This window comes from Dreissena polymorpha, chromosome 10, assembly GCF_020536995.1.
Source record: "Dreissena polymorpha isolate Duluth1 chromosome 10, UMN_Dpol_1.0, whole genome shotgun sequence".
NCBI classification, from domain to species: Eukaryota; Metazoa; Mollusca; class Bivalvia; order Myida; family Dreissenidae; genus Dreissena; species Dreissena polymorpha.
The window spans coordinates 57,830,524-57,843,277 of NC_068364.1; the positions used below are offsets into that span (position 1 = coordinate 57,830,524).

At 36.5% G+C, this 12,754-nt stretch overlaps 1 protein-coding gene and 1 long non-coding RNA gene across 2 annotated transcripts; both read right to left on the minus strand.

Annotated features, from left to right (window-relative positions):
- Positions 1-3,328: 3,328 nt before the first annotated feature.
- On the minus strand, positions 3,329-6,678 carry LOC127848179 (uncharacterized). Its single transcript, XR_008034393.1, has 2 exons — positions 4,312-6,678; positions 3,329-3,422 (listed from the first exon to the last, which is right to left on the minus strand). It is a non-coding gene; the product is annotated as an uncharacterized LOC127848179 (long non-coding RNA).
- Positions 6,679-7,972: 1,294 nt separating this feature from the next.
- On the minus strand, positions 7,973-9,949 carry LOC127848164 (uncharacterized). The gene is made up of 2 exons (XM_052380463.1): positions 9,909-9,949; positions 7,973-9,141 (listed from the first exon to the last, which is right to left on the minus strand). Exon 2 carries the CDS (start codon positions 9,132-9,134, stop codon positions 8,067-8,069), a length of 1,068 nt encoding a protein of 355 aa, XP_052236423.1. The 5' UTR covers positions 9,135-9,141; positions 9,909-9,949; the 3' UTR covers positions 7,973-8,066.
- Positions 9,950-12,754: the final 2,805 nt, after the last annotated feature.

The window sequence follows — 12,754 nt, forward strand, 5'->3', positions numbered from 1 at the left end:
ATGTAATCCAAGATCACGTTTTCTATTTACATCTTTGAGAACGATTCGAAACCGTAGACCATGTGAAAGCTCCAAAAGCTGATATGGTCAAGTTCAGAAGATGTTCAAAAACGTCGGTGAAATGTAAAGGTGGACATTAACTTGTAAAACTGTATACAGGATTATATACCTTATAAGTAATCCAACATTTGAATTTCGACTTTGAAATGTGACCGTTACCTTGGACATAGGGTATGCTTTATTGTCCGACACCATGTCTGAATATGCTTTTTAAAGTTAATTAAAATACGTAAATGTGACGTTTCACCTTAAATTGAACCCTTGACCTTGAACTTAGTGATATGATTATTGCACACGACATTCTATCGCATCATGGTTATCAACTGTGCCAAGTTATTATAATATTTATCCATGTTGGAAAGAGTGTGATGAAATATTCTCTAAATAAAACGTGCAAACTTAAAATGTAAACACGACATTAAAGGGCCACCAGTCTGGTGTTACAAACTTAAAATTACACATAAGGAACAAGTAGATCAAAGGACAAAATGTTATCCATTTGATATCACATGCATTTTTTATGCTGGTGGCTAGTTTTCATCAGTAGTTGGAGTTGTTGAAGTAGAAGAGGTGGTAGTAGTAGTAGTAGTAGTAGTAGTAGTAGTAGTAGTAGTAGTAGTAGCAGTAGTAGTAGTAGTAGTAGTAGTAGTAGTAGTAGTAGTAGTAGTAGTAAGTAGTAGTAGTAGTAGTAGTAGTAGTAGTAGTAGTAGTAGTAGTAGTAGTGTAGTAGAGTAGTAGTAGTAGTAGTAGTAGTAGTAGTAGTAGTAGTAGTAGTAGTAGTAGTAGTAGTAGTAGTAGTAGTAGTAGTAGTAGTAGTAGTAGTAGTAGAAGTAGTAGTAGTAGTAGTAGTAGTAGTAGTAGTAGTAGTAGTAAGTAGTAGTTAGTAGTAGTAGTTAGTAGTAGTAGTAGTAGTAGAGTAGTAGTAGTAGTAGTAGTAGTAGTAGTAGTAGTAGTAGAAGTAGTAGTAGTAGTAGTAGTAGTAGTAGTAGTTTAATGTTGTTTTTGTATTTTTGTTGTGTTTTTGTTTATGTATGTTGTTATTTTATGTACTCTTGTCTTGTAGTTGAACCTAATGTTATTGTTTTACCTATTTGATGTTGTTTATACACTTAATAATTCTGTAGTTGTTTACTTATTTTTTTCGTATTATTATTCCACTTCTTCTTTTTGTCGTACTTTTTGTAATCACGTTTTGTCGTTGCTGTGCGTGCTGATTTAGTTGACATTGAAGGTCATATATTTCATATACAGTAGTCCCTTATTGGGTTCTTTTAATGGAGAATGCGTTTAACCAGTAATCAGTCGCATATTTAGTGAGTTTGTGAAATATGTACATAACGCTCAAGTTATTAAATACATGAAACAAGCACTTTGTATAAACAACCTTTCGTATATTAATTCTTTTGTGGTATTCGTGTATTGAATTCATGTCATTAAATATTAGATACCGGGTTTTACTAATTTGATTTGTTTCAAAACCTTTTAATCAATTGTTAATATTCTTTATTAGCGAGTGAACACCCCGACGAATGCGAACCCATTGGTTGATTTTTGCATCTGATATTGATATGGTTACTAACTTACTAGTATGGTGTAACAAGATTTGTATGCTTTATTGACCTTCTTGCCTGACGAAATATTTGCTTATTATTGTTTTACCTATCAAAATAGAGATATTGATATGTTAATTGTATTATGTGCGAAATAATTCATAGTCTGTTAAAAAAAAAAAGTTTAGCGAGTCACGTCATGAAATCAAAGTGATTTATATTAGACAGCCGTCGTCATTGGGGCGATGTTTTTGCTGAAGATCAACAAGAAAATTGAATAACTGACCGTGTTTGTAGTTGCTTTCTTATCCTTCGCTGACGGATCCGATCTGGTGTTTTAATTTCAACCAAGGGTATTCAGTCAAATTGAGGCGATGACTTTGAATAGACGTAGCGATTATTTTATGACCATTATCTTCGGAAGTTGTTTTACCGGACTAGAACTTTATAAACTTCTTTTTGTAATAGCAAGTTGCATATGGAATTTTGTAATACCATACATTAAGCTATCAGTATAAATATTGGCAAATAACGTTACGCGCATTCGCCTTAGTTGCACTGAGCGGTTGCGTTTTATTGCTCATCCTACTTTTTGAGTATAAACTGCTGCTGAAATCCGAGTTGTATTTATGGATCAATATTATTTAAACTAAAATATTTACACTAATGCAAAACATATTTTAGATGTTAAGATGTTCCAGTTCAATTCATATTATGTTAGTTTATCTATCTTCTGAAGTTTTGTGCGGTTCAAATTTTTGCATGAACAGAGGTTTATACGTAATATGAAAATAATCGGTACAATTTGCAATCTCTCCGTTTTATCATCTGTTTTCAATTGTTTTAAACTACACAATTAATTTCAAACTAAGTTTTCTACCGTTCAATAGTCTTTAGGTTTATTTCACAAACGACCCTATATTTGCGGAATATACGCTGATATTTGTCACTTTTTATGATAATTATTATAAAAATGTCTTCGCGCACTGAAGTAATTTATTTTGGAAACGATAAATAACAAAATATGTAAGCTTCAATTTACAATAACATAGTCAAATAAGTTTGAAAATTTGAATGACCATCTTATTTAGCTTACACTTTATGAGAACTGAAATAAAGAGAGTCTGGATATTTTATGGGCATCTACTGCGAAACATTTATTGAAATAGAGGATGAACCTTTAAAAGCCCCTTTACGTTCTTATATTCATGTTTACTATTTACATGCATGAGATGTTTTAACAAGACAATTATTTAGCTCGCTACAAGACGCACAACCACATTTTTTTGTCTCACACAATCCTTCTGACAAAAACGGTTGAGCCCATTCATGGTGCCCTTTTATCTACGTCATAATATAAAAACATGTAAATGTGACGCTTCTCTAAAGTATTTGTCTTCATTTCGTTATCGGAAGATTACTCTACCATGAAAACGTGTTGCGTTCGATGAATATTGTAATATGTATGCCACTCGTTGTCATATTATATATTGTTACACACGTGAACTCATTTTTGCTATAAGAACGCTTGAAAAAAAGTATCTTATTATTCAAAACATAGATGTAAGGTCGGTAAATAATTCTTATTGACACATGTTCATATCTTATTATTGTAGAGGCCAAGAACTAAACCCAAACTGCCACCTAGCATTACATGGGCAAGCCTATATGAAAACTCCGATGAATAACCCTTTTCACACAGTAAATATAAACTCAACTAAATTTTTACTTTTTATTAAAGGACCTTATAACATAAAAACATAAAAAATGGTTCTGGCATATAATGTCTCGACTCCAAGCAGCAAGGGCCACCTGCGAACATGGCAATCCCAAACTAACTGCAAATAACTAACTGCACAAATAAATTGTATATGAGTGCTGACTCCGGGTGACGGCCATCAGCACTCCCAACAAAATCATATATATTTTCCCCAAAAAATGTGCCAGGTAAAAAGCGTCCATCCGGCACTGATTGCCAAGGAACTGTTAACTTCAAGCGACTGTCGACAAACCCGAGGTGTCCGAACTGCCCCATCGGAAGTGGAGTCGTGACCGACCTGTATCCGACGTTTGGTACTCTGCGTCTACACGGCAAACTGAAAAACGCAACTCAAACCAGCAGAATATGTAATATACTAAAACCAAATCTAGTACGGAAAACAATCAGTTTCCCCTTATGTTATTAAAATTAATGTGGACAGGCAAATAAAACTTAAAATAAATCTATATTTACCCTAAGCCTGACCAAATTTTTAAATATATAACGGACGCAGTAAAGTGTGACAGAACAACACTGTGTAAAAACAAACTACATGGGTTGGGTGGGAGGGGAGAAAATTTACAACCTTTTGTTTGTGTAGATAACAATGAGAAAGAAATTTTAAATCTGTAAAATTAGCTACTTCGGTTAAAAAACACCAACAATAAGAAAACTGAAAAACCAGCCCAGCAGTGGCCCAACAATAAACAGGTCTATTATTTAGTAATAGACCATATTATTGTAGAGGCCAAGAACTAAACCCAAACTGCCACCTAGCATTACATGGGCAAGCCTATATGAAAACTCCGATGAATAACCCTTTTCACACAGTAAATATAAACTCAACTAAATTTTTACTTTTTATTAAAGGACCTTATAACATAAAAACATAAAAAAATGGTTCTGGCATATAATGTCTCGACTCCAAGCAGCAAGGGCCACCTGCGAACATGGCAAGCCCAAACTAACTGCAAATAACTAACTGCACAAATAAATTGTATATGAGTGCTGACTCCGGGTGACGGCCATCAGCACTCCCAACAAAATCATATATATTTTCCCCAAAAAATGTGCCAGGTAAAAAGCGTCCATCCGGCACTGATTGCCATATGGCCACCCAACAACGCTGACCCAGCGGCCCAAATGCCCCAACCTCGAAACCAGCTGGGCCAGAGATGACGGGTGGCCACTGCCAAAGAACTTTGGCTGCAGGGCGGATGGACGCATGCTTGGAGTCGGAAGCAGTAAACTGTAAACACAAGGCAAAGATATGAATAAAAACTAGCAGCAAAAATGCATAAAACCCAGCAGAAAAAAAAAATGCATAAAAACTAGCAGCAAAAAATTGCATAAAAATTAGCAGCAAAAAACTTTCTTTTTTCTTTTTTCATACATATGAGTAAGAAAAATATGCATACAAACTAACTGCAAATATCTATTTTTGGACTCAATAGCAACACCAACATACATAATGTTTGGGATTTAAAATTGTAAGAACCCCCAAATTTGTGCATCTAGAACTTCAGTAATGGATTGGTGTATTATGCTTTATAAGTTTTTCAAGCCCTGCAGACATATTAGAAAGAAAAATATCTGTACCCAGAGTTGACAAGTGGACTCCGTCCTTCTCAAACAAATGTTCCTCAAATTTTCCAAAGTCAGAGTTGGCCAAGTAATGCCCTCCACATGCCAAAGCCCTAGATGAACCATGACTATTAAGGCGCTTTCTTGCTTTGTCCATAGCAACTTTATTATCAGAATATCTCCAATTTGACCTTGGAAGCACTGCAGACCATACAATCTTAACACTTGGAAATATAGACAGTATAGTCCTGAATAGCTCGACAATCAATTTTCGAAGGTCCACCAGTGACCGACGACCAAGATCATTACCACCTAAATGTAACACAATATAGTCTGGAGAATTACCCACATTGGCAAGCGAAAGAATTTTTTTCTTTGATTCTGCAAGTGTTAACCCACTGTACCCTTGCCACCAGATGATGTTGGGTTCAAGGCAGAGGTTGGCCCCTTCAGGTCGTAATCTTGCTGCTATGAAGGCTTGCTTGATTATTGATGAACCCAGTATCCAGATGGTTTTCCTTAATACAACTTGGTTTTTGTTAGTCACGTGAATCTAACTATATGAACCATACCTTTTTAATGGGGGTTATTTATTAGGCTGGGCATGACAACAGGAACAGGACAAACATATGATTGGTAGGCATTGGAAGCCCATCTGCCTGCCTGTTTAATGATCTCCACTGAATAGCCTAGTTGGGAAGCTGCAGTTGCTGCTCCAATTCTGAAGGAGTGGGATTTGTAAGACCCATAATTTAGACCCAAAAGAGAAACCGTTTTCTTAAGAATAGCAGAAAATTGGTAACGAGTAATTGGTTGTTTGTTAAAGTGCAAAAACAAGGGACCAGGCCCTTGAGGACGAACATGAAGATACTGGTTAAGACACACAACTGGGCAAAATTCACTGTTTGACCTAGTAATTTTGAGCGCTACCCCTTTGCCCAACTGATCAGTTTTTGAATGCCGGATTGAAATGATTACCCCATTGTGATCAAATTGTAAATCTTCTATTGCCAACACCGCTGCCTGTAAAATACTATCACCTTTTTTAGGAACAGCTATTTCGCCAACTCTTAGAAAACCGAAAAACGCTAGCATAAAAGCTGCAGTGAACAGTTTTGCTTCGTAGACACTGGAACACACAATATTAAGTTTGCTTACTATCCCTTGCAGTAACGAGAGGGTAATTGGAAGCCTATTATCGTGTGTTTTCTTATCTTTTTGCATTCCTTCAACCATTTTTGAAACAATGAACTTTTTGGTAGGGTCAACAACATCAAGCAGCTTGCAATGAAAAGCTATAGAGCTTAAGTATGATTTTGCTGTTTTGTGGGATAGTTTCTGTAGGGATAGCCATGCTACAAATCGAACCACCTGTTCAACTGTAGGCGGCCAGGCATCTGACAAGCCGTATTGCCTTTTAAACTCAGAGAATCTCTCTAACCCAACGATGTATGCCTTTTTTGTATTAGCAGCAAGGGAATTGTCTAGCAATCTATTAGCCTCTTGTTGCAGATCATCAGTAAAAACTCCGGCGGGACTGATTCTGGACTCGCTTGTGCCTCTGGTGCTAACTGTTGTAACCTGTGAAACTGTTTACGAGAAATTGCATCAGCAATGTAATTGGACTTTGATGAAATATGTACTGCTTTAAACACCACCGAGTATTTCATAACTAACAACACAAATGTTCTAACCAGAAACATCAAACGTTTCGACTTGGAAGACTGTTTATCACTTCTACCAAACCTAAATTATCAATATGAAACTTAATCTTCCTGTCCCTCAAAAAGACCCCCCAGAGCCATATTGCCAACAAAACAGGGACCATCTCTAAAAATGTTATATCTGATAAAATAGGTTGGCCTTGCCATTGAACAGGCCATGGGCAATAGGCCCAATTACCTCCAAAATAACAACCACAGCCAAGAGTAGCACCGCCTGCACTATCAGTGTAAAGATGAATGACAGAGTTATCCAACCATACTTTATTTGGAATATGTACAACGCCATTAAAATCTTCAATAAATTGAATCCACATCAGGATGTCTTCTCTCATTTCACCATTAACTCTTATCTTATAATAGGACTTTTTTAAGCCACACATAGCATCATAAAATCGGCGCAAGAATGCCCTACTTGCTCTTACTGCTTGACTACAAAAACTCAACTTCCCAGTCAAAGACTGCAATTCTTTTAACGTAAGTCTCTTTTTTACTAGACAATTTTGCAAAAGCTTCAAAAGTTCTTCCACTTTTTTAGCAGGTACTCTAACAGTCATTTGCACAGTATCTAATTCCAGGCCTAAAAATGTCAGTACTGTTGTTGGGCCGACCGACTTTTCCACCGCAACTGGGACTCCCATTTCGGTGCATACTTCCTCGAAAGTAGAAATTAGCATGTTACAATTATTTGACCCAGCTGCACTTCCAAAAATAAAGTCGTCCAAATAATGATCTAAAGTTTGAATCCCAGTTTTGAAACTTACTAGCCAATGTATAAAAGTGGAGAATGATTCGAATAAAGCTGGAGCAATAGATAAACCCATTGGTAAGCATTTGTCAACATAATACTGGTTGTTGAACTGAAGCCCCATCAAGTGAAAGTCCCCTGGGTAAATAGGCATTAAACGAAAAGCCGATTTAATATCTCTTTTTGCCATCATTGCTGACGTACCTAAACTAAATAACATGTCAGCCACTTTGTCAAATGATGTATATTTAACAGAAATGTCTTCCACACTAAAACCATCATTGACACTTGACCCATTGGGATACGACAGGTGTGTAATTAACCGCCAACCCCCGTCTGGCTTCTCTAAAATGCCTAATGGACTTACTTTTAAATTGGAAATTGGTGGGACTTTGAAAGGACCTGAAATTCTACCTAAGGAAATCTCTTTGTCAAGTTTCTTTTGGACTTCTGAAAAATGCACTTTTGTTGAAACCAAATTATTCGCTGAAGAACCGAGATGTGAACCCTTATAACCCAGCTTAAAACCTTGCTTGAAGCCATTACTGAGCACAGAAGCTACTTCTTTATTTGGATATAACTGAAGATATTTAGAAATCGTAACAACATTGATTGGCGACTTGCCAAGAGACCAAACTGAGGTATTAGTATCTGCTAAACGGGCCCCGGAGCCCCTGAATTGGGCCTCTAGGTCGGAACGTGTAAGCTCTAGGCCTGTACGAGGTCTGGGTGACAGCCCCCCTGACAGACCCTCCTCCCAAGGAACTGGTGTTGCGAGGCTTGAGATGACATACCCTGGAAGGATGGTCGGAACCACAAATCATACAAGCATGTTTGTAATTGCAAACTGACCGTAAGCATCTGGTATAATTGAAATCATAACATTTTCTTACAAAATTCCCTGTATCATGAACTGGCTGCCTTGGAGGCCCCATACACAACAGCCAAAGCTCCATATCAATCATTGCCCACGAATTCGCTGGGTTATTACCCATTCTCAACCTAAACTGTTTATCATAAGATCTCCAACCCTCAGTGTGTCTTGCTGCCCCCAGCCTTATAGTGTGCATATACTTTAAGAGATCTTGCATTTTAACCGGATGAGCACTTAAATAAATGCTTGAGAAAATGAGGAATGCGTCAGTCCATTTAGCTATATCAACAATGCTTTGTTTCATGTTGGGCTTTACCACTAATTCACCCGAATTATTCAAAACCAAATGTTTTCCTAAATCTTCAGGAACTACCGGGGCCTCCAACAAACATGCCAGATCTACATATTGGCCTGATATTAATTTGTCTTTAATTGACTGAGGAACATGATCACCTAAAACAGACTGAAAACTAGGAATCATGCATGGTAAAAAAATATCCTCACTAAAACCATTACCCGATTGAACAGCCGGATCTGGCTGGCTTGCTGCAGGCTGCATCTGGTCGCCCAGTTGTTGACTGGGAGGCAGCTGGTCGGGTTGATGGCCGGACTGTTGGTTTGAAGACCATTGGCCGAGTCGATGGCTGGGGGTGAGAGGCAGCTGGACAGGCTGTTGGTTGGGAGGCAGCTGGACAGGCTGTTGGTTGGGAGGCAGCTGATCGGGCATTTGGGTGGAAGGCAGCTGACGGGGTTGTTGGCTGGTGCCAGGTAGGTTTTGGCTGGGATGCTGGTGTAGTTTGACCGACGGACGGCGCCTTTTCCGGTTTCGCGTTTCCATGTGTGCAATAAAATAAACAATAAAGATAATAAGTAAATACCGAAAAAAGCCATATTTGGCTTATAGCTAACCCACTATAATAATTAACAAACCTTTTAGAGATTTATTGCATATGAACTAAAACGTGACTCAACAAACTGTCTTGGTAATTATAAATAAATGCGCCATAAGACCACCGCTTAACTGCAGTAAGTACCGACTATTGCCGCATTGCCACAATTAAGTTCCTTTTACTATTGCTACATAAAAACCAACATTCATTTAAAGTGTTTATGATAAACATAGTGCCCGCCCTAATTGAATCTGAAGCAACCCACTCTCCAGAAATTGAATAATAACGCTAAATATATTTTGACATTTTTGTGCTGACCAAAAGTAATATGTTTGTTTAACACGCCACGGGAATTCCTTTATTTCGATTGAAATTTACCCTCTTACTGCCAGTGAGATATTAGCCTATTTTCAGAAAATAAGTATAACATGGTTATTTCACTGAATACACGAATGCATATCAACTACGTTTTCTCATAAAGCTTGAAATTGATTTTGCTCTTACTACAATTGCTTAGATCAGACGCCATGTGACCGATCCACTTTTTCCCCACCACTGTACAGAAATCCGTAAACTACAGCCCGTAAACTCAGCATCCATCATAAATATCACAAGAATTGCTAAGAAACACCTTTTAACTACCGGCTTCTAACTTTATTTTACATATTTAATAAACTTTTACTAGAATAGATTAGAAATAATTAAAGGAGAAAATTTACAACCTTTTGTTTGTGTAGATAACAATGAGAAAGAAATTTTAAATCTGTAAAATTAGCTACTTCGGTTAAAAAACACCAACAATAAGAAAACTGAAAAACCAGCCCAGCAGTGGCCCAACAATAAACAGGTCTATTATTTAGTAATAGACCATATTATGCAGCTGTCGCTGGCATGCAGGTCTTGACATGACCCCCAAATCATTGAGGGGGGTCGCATCATCGCTAACAGGATCTCGTGGTTAGGATTTTGGTTTGGATGGTTCGTTCATGGCTTCAATGACCTTGACGTCAAGTTCAACATCAACACCGCGACTTGAGCCGTTCCAAGCAAGGCCCAATCGCTTAGAAGATGGTGGTTCTTTTATACGACCACCATCACGAGTTCATCATTTGTAAGCCGAATTAATTAGAAGAGCACGCAAAAATGACAAGTTAAATTTGCTTCTATACTTGGACTTTTAAATAAACCTGTATTTCAGCATCGGCATGTGTATTACAATATTTAGTGTAAGTTTTATTTATTTATCTCAACACATGTGATTAAATTATAAACTATATAATAATTGGTGTCAAATTTAGAGACATGTACGGCAATAAAAAGGATTTTACGGTAATAAAGAAATCTAAACAACACACCAAATATGGCGATCTTTTTATTGTCATATTGGTCATATTCAACAAATGTAAAATACGTAATGTCCATTCAATAATGGTATATAATAACAACACACTTGTTTAATCATTGATTAATAAGCATTTGCCAAACAACGAATGATGAGAGTACAGAGGATTGACTACATGGATACACTTTTTGGAAAATGAGGCTTAATTTTTGTCCGTGAAGTGCTATTTAAGAATCGCCTGTTCAGTACTCACAATCAGGGTCGACACTTTCCACCTGCATGAGATTTTTATTTTAAAAGAGACCTCATTTAAACGCACTATTTTGAAAAGCGTAAAGTTTTGTCCCAGGTGCGATGACACATTACGTGCATGCATTAGGCTCGGTTTTCCCACAAGGGGCTTATGTTATTAATGGGCCTTGTATATGACATTGGCCAATTTCCTTTACTACAAGTTAAAATGAAAATACCGCAATACATCACAAAACAAACAATAAAAGTCCTGTTAACACTTTTGGCAAGTTTCAATATCAAGCATATGCGTGTTAAATGGCATCCAAAATTCTTCAGACGCAACGTCTTGTTCGACGTATCGATCGTTCGGTTGTTTACGACCAGGTATGCTTGTCCGTTCCGAAAACTCTTTATAGTTCGTTAATTAGTTGTTTTTTTATCTCTAGTTATAAAACGAACACACGCTTCCGTCTTGCGAGGCGATAGAGTAACAACCTCTGCGCTGAGATTGCGACAAAACAATTTGTTTTCTTACCATAATGCTTGGCAATGATCTACATAACTTTTATTATAAAATGAACTGTTAATTAGCAATTTGAGGAATTAACCATTGCAGATGCATAACAAAATATATTTTTGATATATATATATATATATATATATATATATATATATATATATATATATATATATATATATATATATATATATATATATATATATATATATATATATGGATTGTTAGAGGGAGTTCCGACGGTTATACAATATTCAATATCAGGAATATTTAATGCATAAAACAAAACTTATTTACTAAATGATCGCTTAAAACATAGTTATAAACCATAAACATTTTTTAAAACATGTATATAAGTCATCGAGGCAAGCGTTATTTATATTGGTATTTGAGATTACATAAATATCGTATAATTTCTAGTAATATAAATTCGCAATCATTGGAATGTGTTGTTTGTGTTGTATGCCTGCAAAGAGTGGAAATACCGTTGATATTCCACTTTAAACTGTGAACTATGTATACTTCTGCGTTAATACAACAATCGATAAGTATGTGTCCAGCAAAATCAATAACTGTTATATTGATTATTAAACAGAAGTAGTTATATATCTTCAATTAAATTTGGTTGAAAATATAATTGACGTTAGGCAAGTTATTAGTTATGCAAGGGGAAACACACCTAACGCACCATAGCAGTATCTTATGCGAAAATTCATTTTCTGACAGGTATGATCATCAGACATAGTGTACACATTAACATCCCCTTGAAATATTATTGAATTTGCACTCGAGTGTTATTTACTAAGAACTGTCAATCAGACAAAAAACTCGCGTACACACCACAGGGCTAAGGAAATTATATACCTAAAAAACTGGAAAACAAATCCTTTAACTTCTATCAATTAAAGCCCTATAACTCTGAAATGTCCGAGTCACCCTAGCAACACTAGTTTACAAACAACTGAAATACGATAATTTACATTTATTTCTGATTTCATGAAATTCCATGCAACAGCTTCATACAGAGAGAATTCCTCAGCTTCAATCAATTAAGTGGCCAGAACTCTGGAGTTGATCCCTACAAAAGTTGGAAGCGCACTACTCCAATATCATGGTATACATTTCGTTAAATTTCATGAAACTTAAAACAACGATAACTTAGAAACTTTCCTACATTTTCCTTAATTTCAATCAATTAGTTTAAGTTTAGTTTAAACCCATTTATTTTAGCTCGATTGCATCGAAAGCCTCAGGCTTATAGAAGCGCTCTCGAGTCCGTTTCCTGTTCTTATAACCAGTACTTGGTGTCTTTGGGGAAGATCTAGAGAACGCTCCCGAGTGAGGATCGAACCCGTAACCTCCCGATCGTTAGGCGGACACCTTATCTATTAGGCCACGGCAAACTTTCCAATCAATTCATTGGCCATAGCTTTTTAATAACCCAGAAGAACCCGTCGAAAGTTCAGCTTGCACTT